General features: G+C 37.1%; 1 protein-coding gene and 1 pseudogene across 3 annotated transcripts in view; one reads left to right on the forward strand and one right to left on the reverse strand.

Annotated features, from left to right (window-relative positions):
* FAF1 (Fas associated factor 1) overlaps nucleotides 1–26,364 on the forward strand; it is a 523,666-nt gene that overhangs the window by 169,236 nt on the left and 328,066 nt on the right. For all 3 annotated transcript variants that reach the window (XM_034964946.3, XM_034964954.3, XM_055093088.2), the window contains exon 4: nucleotides 7,680–7,885. In XM_034964946.3, the coding sequence (XP_034820837.1) occupies nucleotides 7,680–7,885 (206 nt within the window). The remainder of the gene's footprint in view (nucleotides 1–7,679; nucleotides 7,886–26,364) is intronic.
* Nucleotides 9,146–17,947, reverse strand: LOC106634834 (prohibitin 1-like; annotated as a pseudogene).

The raw sequence follows: 26,364 nt of genomic DNA on the forward strand, positions 1-26,364 counted from the left end.
CAGTCATAGTCCATAGTGTAGCAGCAGCCCAATTTTTTTCTTGGTAATCAGGACCAGTCACTCTATCCGGTACTCCTTCCCTAGGTGGTAATTCAGTGCCATGAGGAGTGCAAAATGGCCAAGCAACATTCTCAAGTTCCAATTCAATGGAAGTGTTGTGGAAATGTTACATCTTTGGGAACCATGATTTCTGAACCATCAGCACCCAAAGTTGTAGGAGGCAAAAGTTTAGTAAGCTGTTAGGCATGTAAGAGGAATCACTGTCAACACTTAATTCCCATACATGTGTTTTCTGGCAGTATGAAAAATAGTGTGGTGTTTTGGACACTGATATAAAGCATTTATACCACATACTTTAAGGAGGACCCCCAAGCTTTGAGGTTATTTCCTAACCAGTGTCATAACTGAATCTTTAGTAAGTCATTCTGTTGTTCTGCCAAGCTAGCTGCTCCTAGGTAATGGCATACACGATGATCCCAGTGCTGCACTTCTTTTGCTGTGAAACAAGTTCCTTAGTTAGAACCAATGTTGTGTGGGAAGCCATCAATATGGTATTCGCAAAGTCCATGAATGGTGGTCCTGACAGATGCATTGCTGTCAGGCAAGTCAAGTTCCTATTTAGAAAAGTGTCTTTTTCAGAGAAGATAGATCACTGCCCCCTCCATGATGGAAATATTTTATTACTAGGTCCCTGGGAAATGGCACCTTATTGGGGACTCAATATTAGTCTGTGTCATTTGCAGTTTAGGCACTCCATAGTTTCTCTAGCTAGATGCAGCCTTGGTGAGGGGCAGTCCATGTTGTGGTGTCCATGCCTAACCTCCATCTCTGTTGACATGGCCACATTGTACGTTAATGCATCAAGCAGCCTCAGTAGCAAGGGAAAAAAAGCTGACTGAACAATGTCTTCTTATCTATGTTATTAAGATCCTTTTTTTTAATTGCTTAGCCTTTAGAGAATATTCACTTAAGAAACAAATATATTTAGCCAGGTACGGTGGCTCACGCCTGTAATCCCAGCACTTTGGGAGGCCAAGGCGGGTGGATCGCCTGAGGTCAGGAGTTCAAGACCAGCCTGGCCAACATAGTGAAACCCTGTCTCTACTCAAAATACAAAAAAAAAAAAAAAAAAAAATTAGCTGGGTGAGGTGGTGGGCACCTGTAATCCCAGCTACTTGGGAGGCTGAGGCAGGAGAATCGCTTGAACCCGGGAGGCAGAGGTTGCAGTGAGGCAAGATTGCGCCATTTCACTCCAGCCTGGGCAACAAGAGTGAAACTCTGTCTCCAAACAAACAAACAAAACCAAATATGTTTATATTCTGTGTGCATTCTAAAGGATCTGTTTTCATATCTCTTCTCTAGACTTTCTTGTCACCCAGTTTTCCAATTTTATTCTTTTCAGGACCTGAACAGCTGGCCAACCCACCATCTATTGCCTATGATTCAATGTAGATTTATACCTCAGGCTATCTCTCCTTCCAGATGAAGTGGTGAACGTAGTACAACATTAAGTTCTCCCCAGTGGGGGGCTTTTCTTTCACTGCTGTCTTTCAGGGTTATCATTGATTGTGGTTGTAGTACTACAGCAGTGTAATTTTGGCTGGTGCCAGCATATTTTACATAATCATTTTTTCTCTTCCCAGTCCAATTTTTTTTTTCCTCAGTTAACTTAGTTATTTCTTATTTATTGTTGGGAAATACAAATACAGCTTTCACCCTCATGTGCTTTCAACCACTGCATTCTAGAAACTTTACCAAGGTGGCAGCCCTTGTATTTTTGTGGTGTGTGTCTGCTAATCCCTAACATGCATGCGTCGTACCAAAGTATCAAAGTATAGGTTTAGTTTTCCTTATTTGAAGTGCATAGGACCAGAAGTATTTCACATTTCAGTTTTTTTCAGATTTGAGAATATTTGCATTATACGTACTGGTTGGTTGAGCATTCCTAATCCAAAAATCTGATATCCAAAATGTTCCAGTAAACATTTCCTTTGAGTGTTAATGTCAGTGCTCAAAAAGTTTCAGATCTTGGAACATTTCAGATTTCAGACTTATGGATTAGGGAGACTTAACCTATACTTGCTGCTTATGCAATTCAGGACCAATCTATGTTGTCATCAGTGTAGTATTATGACGAAGAGCGGGAGAGTTGATGTAATCTTTAGGAAGACAATGAAGGTATTAGTCTACCCTGCTGTGTGAAAGCAAAATGCACGTCCCAGTGCTTACAAATTAGTATAGAAAATAAAACACGTATGCAAGATCATTTGTTTCCAGTGGTCCCTTCTTACATTACAGTCCTAACTCCATGGATCAGGAAAGCAATATGGAATATCTACCAGTTACTGAGTGTGTTTTTTTCTATTATACCTCCAGGACCTAGGGAAATAACTGCAGGATAGACTGACTGACTGATCAAATTTACTGTGAGTTGATTTGGGCCAAAACTTCACTTCCAATTCTAATTTTTCACTTTTGTAAATTCCCCAGTAATTAGCATCATTTTAGAGTTAGCATCTAGTAATCTCCTAAAAATCTGGATATTTTCTTTTTATTGGCACACAGATACTCTAGTAAACAGCTGAAGTGTCTTAATGGAAATCTTAGAGGAAAATTTACAATAAGTACTTGTGGCACTGTTGTGTTTTAGAGGACCATGCCTCATTTAATCCAGGGGCTTTATGTCTGTGAACCAACTTGTGTTTGGAAACCGGAAGTGACTGTGGTTCTCCATAGTGGTCACTGAAGTCAGGATTTAGGCTACCAAGTCTGGGGTTTCTACTGTTTATAGATCAAGTAGTATTTTAGTAGACTGACCTTTAATTTTGTTCCTTAAAAATACCATGCTCAGTTCGAGACTCCGCCATAAAAAAAAAAAAACAAACAAAAACAAACAAAAAAACCCATGCTCAGTTAAGTACTTCTAAAGGTCTCTGCAGGTCTTGTACGTCACAACCTTCTGATTGCCACTTTCTGTCCATGCTGTGCATTAACATGATTGTTCTTACCTTTTCTCTGTCAAATTTTGCCATTTGACCTCTGCCATTCTGGAATCTGATTAGCTTGTTCAGGAGTCTTTCTCAATCGTGTCATCTCCCCATGTCATTCCCAACTCACAGAAAACAGTCACCACAGAGTTTTTCAAATACAGATTCCCTTACTAATGTATTTTAAAATGCTTTAATGCAGTATCCTCCAGGACCTCATGGATGATGTATAGGATGGTATGTATATATTCAGGTTATACATGGTAAATCTACTTCAGCATTCCTGTTTCTTTAAGCAACTATATTTCTTCTGCATTATGCTAGGAAGGTTCAGGCATCTCATCCTCATGAAATGTGGACTCTTTTGAGAGTTTTCATTTAGCCAATAGTAAACTATTAAGAGTTTAAGCTAAGAGCTTTCACAGAAGTGGAGGCTAGCCTTCTCAGTCATGGGAGAAGGAGCTGTTCACCCAGGTATCCTCATTCCATATCTTAGGGCCTCACTCCTTCCAAAACAAAGGAAACTTAGAAAGTATGTTTATTCAACTTTCACCATAATTCTACAATCTGCAAAATTAAATTTTGGACCCAATTCTTGGCAGAGTTGTACCTATGGTTACAACAAGTAAGAAACTTTTAAAAAGGCTATTTTTAAAATGTTGTAGCTATCTTGTCATGACCTGAGCTGAAAGTTAAAAACTTACAAACTCTGTATCATTTTCTTTTTTAAGTCTCCGAGTCAGAAGCAGCCATCCTCGAGTCCTTGGTGTCATTATTACCATCAAAATAGTCAAGTCAGACAGTCATATGGTTGTCTTAGACACTTGTTTCAATAGGCGTATCATCGTAATTAGCTATGGGTGATAATGCAATAATCATTATGCCAATGCATGGAATGGATCACTAGTATCCCATTTATTATTGACAAGGAGCTAGCAGTGAATTGAAGGTCAAGGGCACATAATCAAGCCAATTCTTGAATCTTGTCCTTGAAAGTATGTTTCCTGGGAACTCTTCACTGTATCAGGATCCAATCAGGAAAATGAAACATGCTAGATATTTCAGCAGAGGAAATTTAAGGTAGGATTGGTTACATAGGTATAGAAGATTGAAAGAGCAAAAAGTGGTAACATGGATATGATAAATGCCAGAGGAAGCTACCACTGTTAGGTTTAGGGAACAGAGGGGTTAACAGAATCATGAAGCGCAGAGGAGACTCATGAAGCTGGGGATCAGACCTCTGTGAATGTACACTGTCCAGCTGCTGCTCATGTCTAAGGGAATATCAAGAAGCTGGTTATAAGAATGCTGAAAAGAGCAGAAGACCTACAGGGTGATACTGATGGAAATGAATGCAAGCAGGAAAAAAGAAGTCTCTCCTCCCCTCTTTACTAATCTCTACTAATCTCCTCCCCTCTTTAACTACTAATCTCTAGATAGTGTCTCCTCTTGGTAGAATCTAACAGGAAACCATCTAGCAGAAGAAAATACAGTTTTGCAGAATACTGGCCCCAGCATCACAGAGTAGACTATATAGAAAGGTGGATTTGAAGTCAAAAAACAGTAAGTCAGTGACTAGCTTTTTCTTAGGTTTTTCTTCAGTTCTGAGAAGTTATGACAAGCTTTAGATGTGAAATGTCATCGCACAGATTCTGTTCATAGATATTTAAGAGCTCACTTTGGATTTCAGCTGTGGCATTCTTTCCTGCCTTTGGACATTTTCTTGGTTCCCATGTTTTTTTGTACAAGATTACTTTCTTTGAATTTAACAACTAGGAGAAAGGGTAGATTTTTGTCTTGGATCAGTGATTACTGGAGTATCTGAGCTCTGTTGATTGAAAAACTAACTGTTTTTGAACTTTTTGGAGTATGATTTACAATGAGAAATACTTGGAGTCCCAAACACACATATACATCTATGTAACAGAATAAAAAGTTTTATGGAACAATAGTTGGTCCTGTTAAGTGACACATACTGATAATTTCTATTCTAATCTTTAAAAGACTGATCACAACTCACCAAGTCGACTATGTAATCTATAGTTTGATGAACACTGTTCAAGGCAATAGTATGAAGGAAATTAAATATAAAACAAATATAAATATAAATATTTTTCTGCTTAATTGTATGAACAATTGAACATTGTTCTTAAATTCAGGTTGAGAAGAAAGATGTTTTAGAGCTGGTCTTGAGTTCTAGTGGTCGTGGAAGATACATACAATACTGATGTTACAACTGAAACACTCCTATGGTTCTCTCTCTCCCCACCACCTTCTCTCAGAGAGTTAAAAAAAAAAGAAGTGGCAATACATAAGATAAATTAAGTCAGAGAAAAGTCAAATTTTAAAATAATTATTCCTCTACTCGTTAGTTTGGCAAATATTTGAGTGCCTCCTATGTATAAAATCTTAAGCTCAGGGCAGAGGATACAGCCATTAAAAACACAAATAAAGCCGGGTGCGGTGGCTCACGCCTGTAATCCCTGCACTTTGGGAGGCCGAGGCAGGCGGATCATGAGGTCAGGAGTTCGAGTCCAGCCTGGCCAATATAGTGAAAGCCCGTGTCTACTAAAAATACAAAAATTAGCCAGGCGTGGTGGCGCACACCTGTAGTCCCAGCTACTCAGGAGACTGAGGCAGGAGAATCACTTGAACCCAGGAGGTGGAGGCTGCAGTGAGCCAAGATCATCCCACTGCACTCCAGCCCAGGCAACAGTGTCTCAAAAAAACAAACAAAAAATAAAACATACAAATAAGAGCTTTATTCTTGTGGTACTTATATTCCAGTGGAGACATAGATGTCAAATCATTAATCATACTACTAACTTTATAGTTAGTAGTGTGGAATTAGACCTAGTGCCCTGAGTTGAAAAACATTCAATCTGAGATATGAAAGATTGAGTATAATTTGTTAGAAGAAAGATAGAAGTGGATGGGTAATGGAGGAAAGGATATTCTTAGAGGGAATAGCTTGTGTTCCTCTGTGAAATGGGAATGATTAAGGTGAGAGAAGAAATGAAAGACCATGCGCCTGTTAGCATAGAGGGCTGGAGATAGTGTAGCACAAGAAGATGGAAAGCTAGGTAGGATTCAGATCATACAGGGCCTCATATGCCACTTTAAGTATGTATCTGAAGAGTGAAGGAGAATAATTGAAGGGTTGAGAAAGAGAATGATATGAAGACATTTGTGTCTTTAATTTCACTCTAGGGGCATGATGGAATGGAATTCAGTGTTGCAGGAGTACATATAAAGGGATTAGTTAGGAGGCAATTGCATTAGTTCATACAGGAGGTAATTGTGGCTTGGACTAGAGTGGCAGCATCAGAGGGTAAAGGTGGATGATTTATACAAAACATACTTAGGAGATATAATTTAAAGGACTGATTAGGTATGTGGGATGAAAGAGAAGAAGGGATCAAGGATAACACCACAGGTTTCTGGATTGAGTTGATACTAGGAGTAACGGAGGAGGGTCAGACTTGAGGAAATACTAATGAACTAAGCTGTGGACCTACTGAGTTGGGGGTCCGGGATCTTACTAAGTACCAGATGTTGTGCAAATATAATTATTGTTCCCATTTTACAAATGGGACAGCTATTAAGTGGGTAGAGCCAGGATTTCATTTTTACTTTTTAAGAAGGGAGAGATTTGAACATTTTTAAGTGTTACTCAAAAGAATCCAGAAGAGAAAGAGATGTCAAAGATACTGGATATAAAAGGGATAATACCTAGTGTAGAGCTAATGAGGAGATTATTTTAGCCTGGGTACAGTGGCTCATGCCTGTAATCCCAGCACTTTGGGAGTCAGAAGTGAGAGGATCACTTGAGGCCACGAGTTGAAGACTAGCCCGGGCAACATAAACAAGACTCCGTTTCTACAAAAAAATACAAAAATGAGCTGGGGCTTGGTGGCATGCATGTGTAGTCCCAGCTACTTCGGAGGCTGGGGTGGATTGATTGCTGGAGTCCAGGAGTTTGAGGCTGCAATGAGCCAAGATTGTGCCACTGCTGTCCAGCCTGGATAACAGAGAGAGACCCCATCTCAAACAAACAAACAAAAAAAATTGTTTTAGATTTTGAACAGATTAAAAAAATGATATCCCCTCTATTTTATAGGAACTGAGAAAGAGAGAGTGCGTATGTGGGCTTGTTTGTGGATTTGATGTTAAGAAGATAAGGGAAATTTCTCTTGATGGCTTTTGTTTTCTTGGCAAAATGGAAAAAGATACCTTTTAACACTGAGATGCGAGATAGGGAGAATTGGGGAGAATTGAGGTTTAAGGACTGTAAAGTTTCAAAATAATCCGTGGAAAGCAGAGTTAATGAGTCAAATAATGATCCAGTGAGTAAATGAGAGTGAGTGAAGAAGACACTGTTCTTAATTTACCGAGTTAAAAATGATGTTTTACCAATATTATAACAACACAAGGTAAAAATCTGATTAAACGCTAAATGATATGATACTGCTAATAAACATAGAAAGGCAAGGATGGGAAGGAGAGTAATGTGGCCTTCAGTCAATGGGAAAGATTTTATGTAGGAAGTAGAACTCAAGTTTGGCCTTGACACACATGTAGGTAAACTTACTTGATAGGAAGAACAACACAAGCCAAGTATGGAGAGGGTCCCTAGTAGTATTCTGTAATGATTTAGTTGACAATAATCCTTCTTTTATGTCAACATTTTAGTGAATATGGAGGTGAGACCATACCAGGACCTGCATTTAATCCAGCAAGTCATCCAGCTTCAGCTCCTACTTCCTCTTCTTCTTCAGCGTTTCGACCTGTAATGCCATCCAGGCAGATTGTAGAAAGGCAACCTCGGATGCTGGACTTCAGGGTTGAATACAGAGACAGAAATGTTGATGTGGTACTTGAAGACAGCTGTACTGTTGGTAAGGTTTTTCCTGCCATAAAGCCTTCACAAATAAATAATTAGGTAAACATTCAGGTTATATTTTTTTTATTTCTAGTTGACTACCAGTGCAAGAAGGGAAAAAAAGCAAGTTGAAACTGGTAGCTTTCCAATACTGATTATTATGCTTTATTTTTAAATACTGTGTTGAGATTGAGGTAAGTTTGAGAATAATTTTTTTTGTTCCATGCAAGTAGAATGGTATACAATGCTGTTTTAGGGCTGATGCAAATCAAACATCTAAGAGCTTTAAAAAAATACCCTAATCAAGTACATTGCATATCACACTTTACAACTGAGACTTACTCATTTTTCATAGGATATATCTTGATCCTTTTTGTGCTGCTATAACAATACCTGAGACTGGGTAATTTATAAGGAACAGAAATTTATTTTCTCACATTTCTGGAGGCTAAGAAGTCTAAGATCAAGGCTTAGAAGGTTTGGTGTCTGGTGAGGGCTGCTCACTGTTTACAATATGGCACGTTGATGCTGTATCCACCTAAGTGGGGAACATTGTGTCCTCACATGACAGAAACCAGAAGGGCAAAAGGGACAGACTCCCTTCATCAAACTCTTTTTATAAGGGCACCTAATCCCATTAACAAAGCTCTCATTGCCTAATCACCTTTTAAAGGACCTGCGTCTTAATACTACCACATAGACAATACCTGAATTTGGGTGGGGATACATTCAAACCATCATACTATGTTTAATGAGAAATCAGACATGAGACATGTTTCCATCACTTTTCTCTCTGCCAGTTGAAAAAATGCTGTTTTTCAAAAGGAGGTGAAAGTATATGCCTGCCATTTCTGGACAGACTTTACCAAGTTACTATAGTTTAACTATGTTGAACTTATATTTGATTCAGATTATCTGATCCATTTTCATTGTAGAACCACATATTAATTTTCTCTTAATGTGGTTTACCTTAAATCTGAATTCTAGATGTTTCTGAAAATTTCCCTTTTTTCCTTTTAGGGGAGATCCTTCTAGAATTTTATTTCATTAATCGAGTCTTGGAAAGCAAGGCTGTTAAACTCTTAACAGTTCATTCCCAAACACTACTCAGATTATGTTATTCCTTTTCTTAAAGCCATTCAAAAGCTTTCCATTGATTTTAGGATATAATTCAAATCTTTAACATGGCCTATAAGTCCCTGTTTGATCAAGCCCCTACCTGCATTTCTAGTTTCATCTATCACCACTCTCCTAGTTCACTATGCGTATGCCATAATGGACTTATTTCAGTTTACCAAATAGGTCTGGGCCTTTGTACTTGTTTCTTCTTCTATGTAGATTATTCTTCTAGATAAACCCCTTCACCCTGTACCCATTTGCATGCCCCCAAATATTCTCCTGTAGATTGTTTTTTATTTAAAAAAATTTTGGTAAAAAACACATAATACGAGATTTAGCCTGTCAATATATTTCTAAGTGTACAGCACAAGATTGTTTATGCACTTTTTCATCTTACATAACTGAAACTCTGTACCCATTGGATAGCAACTTTCCATTTTCCCCTCCCTCAAACTCCTGGCAACTGCCATTCTATCTTCTGTTTCTGTAAGTTTGACTATAAATACCTCATAGAAGTGGAATAATGCAGTATTTGCCCGCTGTGATGGCTTATTTCACTTAGCATAATGTCCTCAATGCTTATATATGTTGTAGCATATAGCAGGATTTTCTTCTTTTTAAAAACTGAATAATATTCCATTGTGTGTATATATCACATTTTTTTTAGTCATTAACATCATAAATGGACATTTAGGTTGTTTATACCTTTTGGCTATTGTGAATAACGCTGCAATGAACATGAGAATATGATTTTTTTTTTTTTTTTTTTTTTTGAGACAGGGTCTCACACTGTCACCCAGGCTGGAGTGCAGTGGCGTGATCGCGGCTCACTGTAGCCTCAAACTCTGGGCTCAAGCAGTCCCCCTGCCTTGGCCTCCTGAGTAGCAGGACTATAGGCGTGTGCCACCATGACTGGCTAATTTTTTTTTTTTCTTTGTAGAGAAGGAGTCTCACTTTCTTGCCCAGGCTGGTCTTGAACTGTTGGGCTCAAGTGATCCTCCTGCCTCAGACTCCCAAAGTGTTGGGATTATAGGCATGAGTCACTGTGCCCAGCCATGGGAGTGTGGATATTTCATAGAAATCCTGTTTTCAATTCTGTTGGCAGTATGTTCAAAAGTGGGATTGCTGGATTAGATGGTAGTTTAATTTATAATTTTTTGAGGAACTTCCATACTGTTTCCTATAGCAGCTACACCATTTTACATTCCAACCCCAACTTTGTTAACACTTATTATTTTCTGTTTTTCTTTTCTCTTTTCTTTCCCTTTTTTTTCTTTCCTTTTTTTTTGTATAGTAGCCATCCTAAAAGATGTGAAGTGGTAGCTCATTGTGGGTTTGATTTATATTTGTCTGATTAGTGATGTTGAGTATCTTTTCATATACCTGTTGGCCATTTGTATGTCTTTTTTGGAGAAATGTCTATTCAAGTCCTTTGTCCATTTTTTTAAATGGGTTATTTGATATTTTATTGTTGAGTTATAGAAGTTTTTCTGTATTTTGTATTTTAACCCCTTATTAGATATATGGTTCACACATGTTTCCTCTCATTCTGTAGGTTGCCTTTTTACTCTGTTGTTTACTTTTCTGTGCAGAAGCTTTTTAATTTGATAAAGTCCCACTTGTCTATTTTTTCTTTCATTGCCTCTGCTTTTGGAGTCATTTCCAAAAAACCATTGCCAAGATCAGTGTTATAAAGCATTTCCTCTCTGCTTTCTTCTACAAGTTTTATAGTTTCAAGGCTTTTTTTTTTTTTTTTTTTTTTTTTTTTGAGATAGGGTCTTGCTCTGTCACCCAGGCTGGAGGACAGTAGCAAGGTCTTTGCTCGTATAGTTTCAAGTCTTATGTTTATTTCTTTAATTCACACAATACCATGAGATGATGTTTGTGTATGTTATGAGGTTATGAGGTTCCAAGTTCTTTTGCATGTGGATATCCAGTTTTCCCAGTACCATTTTTTGAAGAAACTATCCTTTCCACATTGTGGGGTCTTGGCACTCTAGTCAAAGATCATTTGACTGTATACGTGTGGGTTTATTTTTGGGATTTCAGTTTTGTTCCATTAGTTGGTGTGTCTGTCTTTATGCCACTAACAAACTGATCTAATTACTCTAGCTTTGTAATATGTTTTGGAGTTAGGAAGTAGGAGGCCTCCAGCTTTGTTCTTCTTTCTCACAATTGTGTTTGGAGTTCCTTGTGGTTACTTATGATATTTAGGATTATTTCCTTATTTCTGCAAAAAATACCATTGGCCTTTTGATAGAGATTTCATTGAATCTGCAGATCACTTTGGATAGTATGGACATTTTAACAATGTTAAATTTTTCAGTCCATGACCATGGGAAGCTTTTCCAGTGTCGTCTTTAATTTCTTTCAGCAATGTTTTGTAGTTTTTAGTGGACAAGTCTTTTGTCTCTGGATAAGTTTATTCATAAGCATTTTATTCTTTTTGAAGCTATTGTAAATGGGACTGTTTTCTTAATTTTCTTTTCAGATTGTTCAGTGTTAGTATATAGAAATGCAGCTGATTTTTATGTGTTGATTTTGCATCTTATAAAAGATTGATGAATTTTGTATTATTTATTAGTTCTAAGTTTTTTTTTTCTTTGGTAGAATCCTTAGTGTTTTCTACATATAATATCATGTTGTCTGTAAACAAAGATAGTTGTATTTCTTCCTTTCCAATTTGGATGTCTTTTGTATTTCTTGCTTAATTGTTCTATCTAGGCTTTCCAGTACTACGTTGAATAGAAGTGGTGAGAAGGAATCCTAGCTTGTTCCTGATGTTAGAAGAAAACCTTTTAGTTCTTAACCCTTGAATATGATGTTAGCTGTGGGACTTTCATATATGGCATTTATTATGTAGAGGTTATTTCCTTTTATTTCTAGTTTGTTCAGTATTATGAAAATATGTTGACTTCTGTCAAAAGCTTTTTGTTTATTGAGATGATTGTGTGACATTTATCCTTCTTGCTTTTAATGTGGTGTATCACATTGATTGATTTTCATATGTTGTTGTTGTTTTTGAGATGGAGTCTCACTCTGTCACCCAGGCTGGAGTGCAGTGGTGTGATCTTGGCTTACTGCAACCTCCGCCTCCTAGGTTCAAGTGATTCTCATGCCTCGGCCCCCTCAGTAGCTGTGATTACAGGCACACAGCCACCATGCCTGGCTAATTTTTGTATTTTTAGTAGAGATGGGGTTTCTTCATGTTGGCCAGGCTGTTCTCAAACTCCTGATCTCAAGTGATCCGCCCACCTCAGCCTCCCAGAGTGCTGGGATTACAGGCGTGAACCACCGCGCCTGGCCGATTTTTTTATGTTAAATAATCCTTTCATCCCAGGGATAAATCTCACTTTGCCATGGTGTGTAATCCTTTTAATGTGCTGTTGAATTTAGTTTCACTTTCAATGTGCTGTTGAATTTAGTTTCGCTAATATTTTGTTGAGGATCTTTGCATCTGTATTTATCAGGGATATTGGACTGTAGTTTTCTTTTCGTCTGATAGCTTCTTTGGCTTTGGTATTGATGTAATGCTGGCCTCGTGAAAGAAGTTAGGAAGTATTCCCTCCTTCAGTTTTTCGGAAGAGTGTGAGAAGGCTTGGCAGTAATTCTTTAAATGTTCGGTAACATACCCTAATGTTACCATCTGCATGTTTCTTTGTTGGGAGGTTTTTGATTACTGATTCACTCTCTATAACAGACTAGTAGTATGTCTGTTCAGATTTTCTGTTTCTTCACGATTCAGTCTTGGTAGGTTGCATGTTTCTAGGAATTTATCCATTTCTTCTATGTTATCTAATTTGTTGGCATATGATTTTTCATAGTAGTCTGTTATAATTATTTTTAATTTAATTTTTCTGTTTTTTTTCTTACTCTAGATAAAGGTTGATGAACTTGGTTGATCTTTAAAAAAACACTCAGTATTGTTGATTTTTTTTCCTATTATTTCTGTATATTAAAATATGGTATAAAAAGTAACACCTTAATGGGATGCTTACTATGAATGGAGTGTGCAGTACTGGAAGTTGCTCTCAATGAGTGAGCAGTGAGTGAATTTGAAGACTTAGGACATTACTGTACATTGATGCAGACTTTATAAGCACTGTACTCCTAGGCTACACTAAATTTATTAAAAAATATATTTCTTTAATAACGAATTAACCTTAGCTTACTGTAACTTTTCTACTTTATAAATTTTAAAACTTTTAAAACTTTTTGAGGATGGGCACAGTAGCTCATGCCAGTAATCCCAGCACATTGGGAGGCCTAGGTGGGAGGATTGCTGGAGCCCAGGAATTTGAGACCAGCCTGGGTAACGAGACCTTGTCTCTACTTTAAAAAATAAAAATAAAAAATTTTTTGACATTTTTATAACACCTTGCTGAAAACACACATTGTACAGTTGTACAAATGTTTTTTTCTTTATATCCTTTTTCTGTAAGCTTTTTTGTTTTGAAATTTTTTAATTATTATTTTTTAACTTTTAAAACTTTTCTGTTAAAAACTAAGACATGAACACACACATTACCTAGGCCTACACAGGGTCAGGATCATCAATATCACTGTTTCCCACTTCCACATCTTGTCCCACTGGAAGGTTTTCAGAGGCAGTAACAGACATAGAGGTGTCATCTGCTATGGGTAATGATACCTTTAGAATACTTCCTGAAGGACTAGCCTGAGCCTGTTTTACCGTTAACTTAAAAAAAACAAAAAGAAAGTGTATACTTTAAAATAACAATAAAAAGTACAGTATAGTGAATACATAAACCAGTAACATATGTATTATCATTATCAAGTATTATGTACTATATACGATTCTATGTGCTATACTTTTATATTACTGGCAGTGCAGTAGGTTTGTTTATACCAGCATCACCAAAAATTTATGAATAATGTATTGTGCTACAATGTTACAGTGGCTAAGATGTCACTAGATGATAGGAGTTATTCAGCTCAGGACCACCTTGGTATAATATATGTGGTCATTGTTGATGGAAACATTGTTATGAGGAGCATGACTGTATCTGTGACTTTTCCAGTTTTCCTTCTGTTATTGTTTAGTTTTTGCTTCATTTTATTTTGGTTGCGAAGGACACTTAATATGATTTCAGTCATCTTAAGTTTAAGACTTTTTTATGGAGTAATATGTGCTATATCATAGAATATTCTCTGCACTTGAGAAGAGTGTGTATTCTGCTGTGATAGAATGGATGTTCAGTATATGTCTGTTAGATCTGTTTGGTTGATAGCATTGTTCAAGTCCTCAGTTTCCATATTGATCATCTGGTCTGGATATTTCTATTCATTATTGAAAATGGGGTGTTGAAATCTCCCACTATAAGTATGTTGGTGTCTGTTTTTCCCTTCAGTTTTGTCAGTGTTTGCTTCATATATTTGGGTACTTCAGTATTGGATGCATATATATTTGTGGATATCTTCCTGGTGAATTGACCATTTTATCATTATATAATGTCTTTCTTTATCTCCTGTGACAGTTTTTTACTTAAACTCTATTTCGTTTGATATAAATATGGCACCCCCTACTTTCTTTTTATTACCATTCCCATGGAGTATCTTTTTTTTTTTTCTTTTTGAAGTGATTTTACTTTTATTTACTTCACTTTAAGCCAATCATGAAATTTCACAGTGATTTCTGGGGTAGAGGCAGAAAGAAGGTGGTGGTAAGAATCATTGAGGCTCTGGCCTAGTTGGCCAAAGAGGTGCAGGCAGGGTAGACCCTCACCGGGGCACCCGGAGGAGTATTGACTGCCCTGGCAGCAGGTAAATGATGTCCTGAGAGTGTGAGAGCTGGTACTCAATGTCCTCTGTGACTTCCATCTTGCACAGTTCAATCAGGCTGTCACCCACAGTGGCCAATGAGTTGGCAATCAGCTAAGCTGCCTTGGAGTCACCCTTGGCAGAGATGATGACCTCCCGTTCCTGCTGCTCAGCCTTTTCCACCACAATTCTGGCCCTGTCTGCTTCCTGCTGAGCCATGTGTTTGGCTTCCACCACTTCTGTGACTCCTCCTGAAGGTAAGATGCATCAAGGACACGTTATCCAGGATAAACCCAAAGGTGGCTGCTCACTCCGTAAGTCCATCACTCACCTGTGTGGAGACCAGCTCTCTTGGGGTGATTTGTTCTCCAGCATCAGAGCAAGTCACCACTGACTTGAGGATTTCTGTGATGATAGGTGGCAGCACATGCTCATCATAGTCCTCTCTGATACTGATGAAGATGTGAGGAAGCTGGCTAGAGACAGGCTGGAAGAGGATGTGCAGTTACACTGACATTCTGTAAATTTTTGCTACCAGTGATGATTGGCATGTTGTGTGGTCAAGAGTGAAAGTCAAAGATCATTGGTTTCCGTACCCAGGGGATGAGAAAGTGAGTCCCTGTCTCTACCAGTGTTGTGTGCTCCATGGGATCGGTCAAAGATGATAGCTCTGTACCCAGCATCCACATTATATGAGGCAGAGTTCACCACACTTTCTGCTATGGCTAAGGCCAGGTCAAACTTGGTGATGGACTAAAACCCTTTGGCAGCTATATTTCCTTCTGCTGGACCCTCTCACACCTGCTTCCACTCTGACCTCCACATGAATTCCCCAGCTATACATTGGGGTATCTTTTTGTATCTTTTCATTTTCAGACTTTGCATGTCCATAAATCTAAAGTGAGTCTATTGTAATCAGCATATAATTGGGTCTTGTTTTTATATCCATTCACCTACTTTATGTCTTTTGGTTGGGAAGTTTAATCCATTTAAATTTAAAGCAATTACTGATAGGAAAGGACTTACTGTCAACATTTTCTTATATGTTTTCTGTCTTGTAGATCCCCCTACACTTCCTCTTTTACTTCCTCTGTGTGTGTGTGTGTGTGTGTGTGTGTGTCTGTCTGTCTGTCTGTGCATGTGTGCTTGTAGTGATATGCTTTGATTCCTTTTTTTTCTTTTTCTTTTTCTTTTTTTAAGAGACAGGCTCTCACTAAGCGGCCCAGGCTGGTCTTGAATTCCCTGGTTCAAGTGATCCTTCTGCCTCAGCCTCCTGAGTAGCTGGGATGACAGGTGTGCACCACTGCACCCAGCTCTTTTCTAGTTTTAAAAAAATGTATTATCTATGGTTTCCGTAAGACATCTTATAGTTATATGAATCTATTTTAAGCTGGTAACAATCTAACTTCAGTCACATACAAATACTCTTTTACTTCCCTCCACCCCCAAACGTTTTTTTGTTATTGGTGTCACAAATTATATTTTTTAAAATTTTGTATTCATTTACATATTTTATAGAGTATTTTGTATATAATTTTATATATTTATCTCATATCTAAATATATATTTAGATATCAATATATACAGGGAGATTGATATTATCTTCCCACCTGCTAACACAGTATCAGTTCTGCAGCCCATGGATCATGGAGTAATTTCAAATTTCAAGTCTTGTTATTCAAGAAATACATTTCATAAGGCTGTAGCTGCCATATGTAGTGATTCTTCTGATGGATTTTGGCAAAGTACATTGAAAACCATCTGGAAAGGACTCACCATTCTAAGATGCCATGAAGAACACTCATTCATGGGAGGAGGTCAAGATATCAACATTAATAGGAGTTTGGAAGAAGCTGATTTCAACCTTCATGGATGACTTTGAGGAGTTCAGGACTTTAGTGGAGGAAGTAACTGCAGATCTGGTAGAAATAGCAAAAGAATTAGAAGAGGAGCCTGAAGACGTGACTGAATTGCTGCAGTCTCATAAAACTTGGATGGAAGAGCAAACAAAATGGTTTCTTGAGATGTAATCTATTGCTGATGAAGACGCTATGCATAAACATGGTTGAAATGACAAAAAAAGGATTTAGAATGTGACATAAACTTAATTGATAAAACAGTGGCAGGGTTTGAGAGAATTGACTCCAACTGTAAAAGAAATTCTAGTGTGGGTAAAATACTATCAAACAGCATCATATGTTACAGCAAAACTTTTCATGAAAGGAAGTTAATCGATGCAGCAAGCTCTATTGTGTGTGTGTGTGTGTGTGTGTGTGTGTGTGTGTTTTGTTTTTTTAAGGGATGGTCTTGCTCTGTCACTCAGGCTGAAGTGCAGTGACACACTCTTAGTTTACTGTGGCCTTGAACTCCTGGGCACAAGCAAATTTTCTACTGTCTCCGCCAGCCCTGAGATAGCAAGACCAACCCCTCCCCTTCCTCCTTCTCTTCAGTTTGTTCAACATGAAGACAGTGAGGAAGATGATCCACTTTCACTTAATGAATAGTAAATATATTTTGGATTTCTTAATAACATTTTCTTTTCTCTAGTTTATTGTGGGAAATGTATATATAATGCACACAATGTACAAAAGATTTGTTAATCAGTGGTTTATGTTATCAGTAAGGTTTCTGGTCAATAGTAGGCTATTAGTAAGTTTTTGGAGAGTCAAAAGCTATACCTAGATTTTTGACTGTGTGGAAGGGCTGGTACCCTAACCTCCCCACCCCCATTATTCAAGAGTCAATTATATGTAAATATTAAATTTATACCCTTGGAACCACCACCACCCAGATCCAGATAGAGAATATTTGTTGCACGTTAGAAGCCTCTCTCATTCCTCCTACTAGCGATTTAATCTCCCCTCTGAAACCACTGTTTTGACCTTTGTCACCTTGGATTGCATTTGTGTATTTTGACCTTCATATAATTGAAATCATACATTGTATACTGTGTTTAACTTCTTTCACTCAATATTATGTCTTTGAGATTCAGTAATTCATTCATTCTAATTGCTATGTAGAATTCTATTATATGAAAATACCATAAATTACCCATTCTACTGGTGATAGATATTTGGGTTCTTTCTAGCGTTACCAAGCTGCTGTGAACATTCTTGTACATGTTTTTGGCGTACATAAACGTTCTTCTTTTGACCTTCAAGTGGAGCTGCTGAATCATAGCATGAAGATATATGTTTGTTTAGAGTTAGCAGGTGTAGCAAAACATTTTTATAAAATGGTCGAACCAATTTACTTCCACCAGTAGAACAGGGTTCCAGTTACTCCCTATCCTTGCCATCACTTAATCTGGTTAATCTTTTCACTTTTAGCCATATTCCTGATCCTTTCTGAATTTCCTTTTTTTTTTTTCTTAAAATGAATTCAGGTTCCAAAGTTCATTTTGAATTTAGGCCTCATAACAGGCTGGAAATCTTTTTTCTAACTTGGTAGCCATCTGCATTCTTATTTCAGATTGATTGTCCAAACTTATCAAATTTTCTTAGCTGCATTGAGGATACCTCTGGTATAGTTTACCGTATCTGTGTTTTTTCATTTTTTTCCAGTTTAAGGTCCCCTTGAAAAAATATTTTTATAGTGTTGACTTAGGAAATATATAATAATGAAATGCAGTTACAAATTCACTATGGCATTTTTGAATTCATGTGACTTGAAATGATTTTTTTCTCTTAAGTGACAGAGTCTTGCTGTGTCACCCAGGTTGGAATGCAGTGATATGACCATAGCTCACTGTTGAGCTTGAACTCCTAGGCTCAAGTGATCCTCCCACCCACCTCAGCTTCCCGAGTGCTGGGACTACAGGCGCACGCCACCATGTTTGGCAAATTTTTTTTTTTTTTCACTTTTTGAAGAAATGGGGTCTCATTTTGTTGCCCAGGCTGTTCTTGAACTCCTGGCCTCATGTGATTCTCCTGCCTTGGCCTCTTAAAGCACTGGGATTACAGGTGTGAGCCAACTTGACAGCCTATATTATTTATTTTATTTTTTATTATTATCATTTTTATAGATGGGGTCTCACTATGTGCCCAGACTGGTCTTGAACTCTTGGGCTCAAGCAATCCTCCCACCTCAGTCTCCCAAAGTGCTAGGATTACAGGTATGAGCTACTTACACTGGCTGATTCTGTATATATATTTTTTAAATCACCAAACCTCCTCTGTTGACGTTTTAAAAGTAATGTTATTTATCTTTACAATATTAGTTGGTCAGAATTGATGATGCTTCTTGTTTGTATGGATTTTTAGTAGTATTGCTAAGGCATCTCGGGTTTATTAGTTGGGAACCACTGAAAGGGATATGATTTAGCCTTTACTTTCTTAGTTTAATGACAAATATTTGTACTATCCAAGGGGGCAAATTCAGTGCCACATCACACTTTTTCTTTTAAATCTTAAAATTACCTCAGATTTTTTTTTTGTTTTAAGAAAACTGGAATGCAATTATATATTAAATAAATTTTAACTGCCATCTTGTTGCATGTGTCTGATTCATGTGAGTGAATAGTGTATCACTTCAAAAAAAACCTTGTTCTTTTTCTTGATGGACTATTAAGTATTTTTTCAACTAAAAAAAAATCCTCCGCTTATTTCGAGTGTGGTGATCAGAAATGGCTGGCTTCTCTGGATTATATATGTTAATGTTACACTTTAAATATATTAGAGAGAAACCATATAACATGATTCTCTGCCTGCCATATGATTCATAATAAGGTAAAACTATAATCCAGAACAAATAAAACTGGAAGAGCTAGAAGCAGAAGTAGATACATATTGCTTTAAAATTCATTTTGAGTCCAGTTGTATTTATAATGTGTCTGTAGCTGTCTTAATTGTATTTGTTTTCAAACCGAATGACAGCTTGGCTGTTCCTACTCTATCATACTTGAGCATAAGTTAGCTTTTACAGTGGATGATAAAGCCAAAAGTTTACGAAAAGTGATCCCTGGAAGTTCTTTCATATACTTCTGTGATAAAGCTTTAAAATATTTCCAGTCATATTCTTCATAGTTATGGACATATTATAAACACAGTTTGACTCAAAATGAATTTTAAATCAGATATTGTTATTATATGATATCTACCTGCTCCTGCTTCTTCTAGCTGTTCCAGTTTTATTTGTTCTGGATTATAGTTATTGCCTTATGAGTATTATGGCAGGCAGAGAATCATGTTATATACTTTCTCTGTTTTCCCTGTTGGCATGTTTGTATGTGTAACTAGGGAAGGCATACTTAAGGATAATACTTAGACTTGATAGAATTTTTTTCTGACTTCACTGCATTTAGTCAATAAAGTTTTGTGAATTCTATCACATTATGACTGAATCTCTCCTTTATTTTTCATCCCCCTTTGTTACAGTTCAAGGATTTCTTTGATTAATTAAGATAATTCCCCTGATTTCCATATGTTCATTTCTTTCTTCCTTTAGTCCATCTTTTCTATGTAGTTGCCCTGTGGTGATTTTTCTAAAACACGCATCTCCTCATGTGCCTTTCAGTGGCTCTGTATTTCCTCTATTCTGTTTGATAAACCTTTTCTTGCTTTAGCTTTCCAGAAAACTCCTACACAGCTTCCAAGATCCCATGTAAATATTTCCTCTCTATGAAGCCTTTCCTAACCTTTCTGGACATACAGTTAAGTTGAATCATCCGCTATGATCCCATAAAATTTTGTATATGCTTTAAACATGGATTTTAACACATCTTACCCTTTGTGTTTCAGATTTTCCTTATGAATGTTAACTCCTCACACTTAGAGAGCAGGTCTTATTCCTCTCTAGATTCTTTATTCTAGCACAGTGTTTGGCACAGAGTAGTGCTTGTTGAGGAAACAAATGGCTCAATAAATGAGTATATGAATATATGCGTATATATTAATTCATCCATCACAGGAAATTTTAAAAATGTACACTCATTAAAGTTTATGTGACCAGCAATAGAATTATTATAGATATAACTCATTTCATTGTTACTGAAATTATATAAATAATATTTTTTCTGTAGCTGTATACATATAAATAATACAATGCAAAGAGATGCTCAATCAGATTATGCACCTTTTCCACGTTATTACCAGGAAGATGCAACAAGGTTTGAAAGCGAGCCCAAAGGCAGCTAAGAACTTTGTATCACAGTGACACCTAGTGGTAATTTCACTGGGTTGTTAATGTTTTTAGGGTCCTTATTGTAGTTTCATTTCAATACCCAAAACCTTCTGAATTCTGTTTTCTTATCTTGAATAAATTTAAAGAATTATTTTAAAGCATTTGTCCTCCTATAAAATGGTGTCTGATGTGAAGTATTGTGATCTCTTTGAGGGTAGGGATTATTGTATATTGTTAGATCTCTAAGATCTAGCAATGGATTTAACCTAACATGCAGCTATTTGTTTAATAAAGTTTGTTAAATCAGTGCTGTTAACAAACCTAATTTACTGGAGCCTAGTAGGCATAGCTTTAATTTTATTTTTGAGATATAGCAGAAAAATAGGTCTGTTATTATTTGAACCATTTATCTTATTTTTTCTCTTTTTGATCTTTCTTAAAGCTACTTTTACTATATTGGATACTATTTTAGTTTTTAAGAAATCAGGTTGAATATGGAAAGATTTAAAACATTTAGCAAGTGCATTTTCAGTCTGAAAAAGTAGTTCAGGTTGTTTCAAACCAGATTTTGTCCTGAATCTATAAATTCAGATTCTGATCTTGACTCTGTGACTCTTATTAGCTGTATAGTGTTTGGCAAATGCCTTATCCCTCCCCCACATGCCTCAGCCATGCTTTATGAGTAATAAATACTAGTTAAATGTTCGTCTGTTATTAGTACATTTGAAAAGAAGGAAAGAGTGACAATTTTGTGTGTCTTGAAAGATGCTATCAGCATGAAATGACAATGAAATTGATTATAGCTTGTATTTTGGGGGAAGAAAGACAGCAAATGTTGTGTGTTAGTAGTATTGTTTAGTCTACCTGCAAACTGATATCTGTTGCCTCCATGCCATCAATTGTGTACTCCCCAGATAATTTATTATTGGGTGATTTTAAAACCTGAATAAAGTAGCATCTCAAACTGTGGTCTCAATGTGCATAGTTTATTTTTATTTAAGCATTAGAAATATTCTTTAATTCAGCTTCAGATTTTTAAATTGATGTTTAATAAGTGTGTATGTTTATGAGGTACAATATGATGTTTTAATACATGTGTACATTTTAGAATGAGTAAATACGTATCCGTCATCTCATATACTTACCATTTCTTTGTGGTAAGACTTAAAATCCACCCTTTTAGCAATTTTGAGTGATACATTATTTCTTAACTGTATTCACCTTACTGTGCATTAGATCACCAGAATATTTTCCTTCTGTCTAACTGATCAAAGAGACCCTCTGATTGATATTTTCTCTTTATCCACGGAGCTCACTGTATGCCTTTGCCTCTGGTAACTACCATTATACCCTCTACTTCGTATGTGGATTCAGATGTTTAGATTCCATATGTAAGTGAGAGCATGTGTGTGATATTTGTCTTTATGTGCCTGTCTTATTTCACTTAGCAGAATGTTCTCTAGACTCATTCATGTTGTTGCAAATGACAGAATTTTGTTCTTTTTTAAGGCTGAATAGTATGCCATTGTGTATATACCACATTTTTGTATCTGTTCATCTATTGACGGGCACATAGATTGTTCCCATCTCTTGGCTGTCGTGAATAATCCTGCAACGAACAGGGAAGTGCAGACATCTCTTCAACACATTTTAATTACTTTGGCTGCAGACTCAGAAGTGGGATGGCTGGATCTGATGTCACATTTTTAAATGTCGTACTTAAAGTAAAAACAGAGTCTCACTCTGTCGCCTAGGCTAGAATGCAGTGATGCAGTCATGCCCCACTGAAGCCGCAAACTCCTAGGCTCAAACAATTTTCCCCAGCTGAGCTTCCTGGAATCCTTTGTCCAGAACCTCAAAATACTCACATATTTATAATCCTTTTTAAATTGTAGGTGTTATGTTAAAGCATTTTAAATGTAAACTTATGTCTATAAGTAGCAAGATATACAGGAGTTACATGTTTCAATTAATGATACCAGAATAGTACATAGGGAAAGGCAGTGGGCATTGTCTTGTAGTCTTTGCCATTAAATCATTTCTTGTTCTTGAGTAGCCTTATCCCAAAGTGCTTTTGTTTTTTATTTTAAAAATTTTATTAATTAGATGTTAATGGGTGTTTGCCCTAATGATATTTATTTTATTTAAAGTTATTTTAGGTTCAGGGGTACATGAGCAGGTTTGTTATATAGGTAAATTGTGTGTCACTGGGGTATGGTGTGCAGATTATTTCATCACCCAGGTAATAAGCATAGTACCTGATAGGTAGTTTTTTTGATCTTCACCCTCCTCCCACTCTCCACTCTCAAGTAGTCCCCAGTGTCTGTTGTTCTTTTCTTTGTGTCCATGTATGCTCAGTGTTTAGCTCCCACTTGTAAGTGAAAACATGCTATATTTGGTTTTCTGTTCCTGTGTTAGTTCGTTTAGAATAATGCCCTCCAGCTCCATCCATATTGCTGCAGAGGACATGATCTCATTCTTTTTTTATGGCTGTGGTGTATTCCATGGTGTAAATGTACGATATTTTCTTCATCCAGTCTACCATTGATGAGTATTTAGGTTAATTCCATGTCTTAGCTATTGTGAATACTGTTGCAATGAACATATGAGTACATGTGTCTTTTATGGTGTGATGATTGATGTTCCTTTGTGTATATACCCAATAATGGGATTGTGGGGTAGGATGGTAATTCTTTCTTAAGTTCTTTGAGAGATTGCCAAACTGCTTTCCACAAAGGCTGAACTAATTTACATTCCCACCAACAGTGTATAAGCATTCCCTTTTCTTAGCAACCTTGCCAGCATCTATTATTTATTTATTTATTTTTCAGAATATTGTTTTTACTAAGGACTTTTATGGTATTATACATTAAAAGACACTGATTAACTTGAGAAAAAAATGTTTCTTGCAGTTGAGCAACATCTACAATTTTTCACTATTATACTTACCTACACGTAATCTTTTTCTGTATTTCCCTACAACTTATCCATAATCTCTGCTTTTTCCCAAGGGCTCTACTTCTGTCCATTTTTTTTGCATTTAGAAGAGAAATTTCAAAATTAAACATAGTTGGCATTTTGTTTGTTTGTTTGTTTTTTGGAGACGGAGTTTCACTCTTATCACCCAGGCTAGAGTGCAATGGCACGATCTTGGCTCACTGCAACCTCCGCCTCCCAGGTTCAAGCGATTCCCCTGCCTCAGCCTCTTGAGTAGCTGGGATTACAGGCGCCCACCACCACGCCCAGCTAATTTTTGTATTTTTAGTAGAGAAGGGGTTTCACCATGTTGGCCAGGCTGGTCTTGAACTCCTGACCTCAGGTGATCTGCCCACCTCGGCCTCCCAAAGTGCTGGGATTACAGGCGTGAGCCACTGTGCTGGGCCCATTATTTTTTGTTTTTAATAATAGCCATTCTGACTGGTATAACATGGTATCTCATTGTGGTTTTGACTTGCATTTCTCTGATAATTAGTGATACTGAGCATTTTGTGTATGCTTTTTTGGCCATATATATGGCTTCTTTCAAAAAGTATCTGATCGTGTCCTTTGCCTACTTTTTAATGGGGTTGTTTGTTTTTTGCTCATTAATTTAAGTTTCTTATAGATTCTGGATATTAGACCTTTATTGGATGCAAATATCTCCTCCCAGTCTGTAGGTTGCAAATATTTTCTCCCATTCTGTAGGTTGTGTGATTACTCTGTTGATAGTTTCTTTTGCTGTGCAGAAGCTCTTTAGTTTAATTAGGTCTCATTTGTCAATTTTTGTTTTTATTGGAATTGCTTTTGATGTCTTTTTTATGAAATCTTTGCCAGGGCCTATGTCCAGAATGGTATCTTCTAGGTTGTCTTCTAGGGTTTTTGTAGTTTTAGGTTTTACATTTGAGTCTTTAATCCATCTTAAGTTGATTTTTGTATATGCTGTAAGGAAGGGGTCCAGTTTCAGTCTTCTGCATATGACTAACCAGCTACCCCAACACCATTTATTGAATAGGGAGCCTTTCCCCATTTGTTTTTGTCAACTTTGTCGAAGATCAGATGGTTGTAGATGTGCGGCATTATTTCTGGGCTCTCCATTCCATGAGTCTGTGTGTCTGTTTTTATACCAGTAACGTGCTGTTATGGTTACTGCAACCTTGTAGTATAGTTTGAAGTTGGGTAATGTGGTGCCTCCAGCTTTCTGCTTAGGTTCTTTTTGCTTAGGATTATCTTGGCTATTCAGGCTCCTTTTTGGTTCCATATGAATTTTAAAATAGTCTTTTCTAATTGTGTGAAGAATGTCCTTGGTAGTTTGGTAGAAATAGCATTGAATCTGTAAATTGCTCTGGGCAGTATGGCCATTTTCATAATATTCATGCTTCCTATTGAGCATGAAATGTTTTTTCATTTCTTTGTGTCATATCTAATATCTTCATGCAGTCTTTTGTAATTCTCATTGTAGAGATCTTTCACCTCCCTAGTTAGCTGTATTCCTAGGTATTGCATTTCCTTGTGGCTACTGTAAATGAGATTGTGTTCTTGAATTGACTCTCAGCTTGGACATTGTAGGTATGTAGAAATGGTACTGATTTTCGTACATTGATTTTGTATCCTGAAACATTGCTGGAGTTGTTTATCAGAGCTAGTAGCTTTTGGACAGATATTGTGGAGTTTCCTAGGTATACTATCATATCATCTGCAAACAGAGATAGTTTGACTTCCTCTCTTCCTATTTGGATGCCTTTTATTTCTTTCTCTTGCCTGATTGCTCTGGCTAGGACTTCCAGTGCTGTATATGTTGAATAGAGTGGTGAGAGAGGGCATCCTTTTCTTGTTCTGGTTTCAAGGGGAATGCTTCTAACTTTTGCTCAATTCAGTATGATGTTGGCTGTGGGTTTTTCATAGATGGCTCTTAATATTTTGAAGTATGTTTCTTCAGGGCCTAGTTTGTTGAAGGTTTTTTGTTTTTTTAATACAGAGTCTCACTTTGTTACTCAGGCTGGAGTGCAGTGGCGTGATCTCGGCTCACTGCAACGTCCGCCTCCCGGGTTCAAGTGATTCTCTTGCCTTAGCCTCCCAAGTAGCTGGGACTATAGGCATGGGCCACCACGCGCAGCTAATTTTTGTATTTTTTGTAGAGAAGGGGTTTCACCATATTGGCCAGGCTGGTCTCAAACTCCTGACCCCAAGTGATCCACCTGCCTTGGCTTCCCAAAGTGCTGGGATCATAGACGTGAGCCACCACACCCGGCCTGTTGAGGGTTTTTAACGTGAAGCATGTTGAATTTTATTGAAAACCTTTTCTGTATCTGTTGAAATGATCATGTGGTTTTTGCTTATAGTTCTGTTTATGTGGTAAATCACATTAATTGATTTGTATATATTAAACCAACCTTGCATCCCAGGGATAAAGTCCACTTGATCATGAAGGATTAGCTTTTGGATGTGCTGCTGGATTTGGTTTGCTAGTATTTTGTTAAGGATTTTTGCATCCATGTT

The sequence above is a fragment of the Pan paniscus genome, chromosome 1 (genome assembly GCF_029289425.2).
Source record: "Pan paniscus chromosome 1, NHGRI_mPanPan1-v2.0_pri, whole genome shotgun sequence".
Classification (NCBI taxonomy): domain Eukaryota; kingdom Metazoa; phylum Chordata; class Mammalia; order Primates; family Hominidae; genus Pan; species Pan paniscus.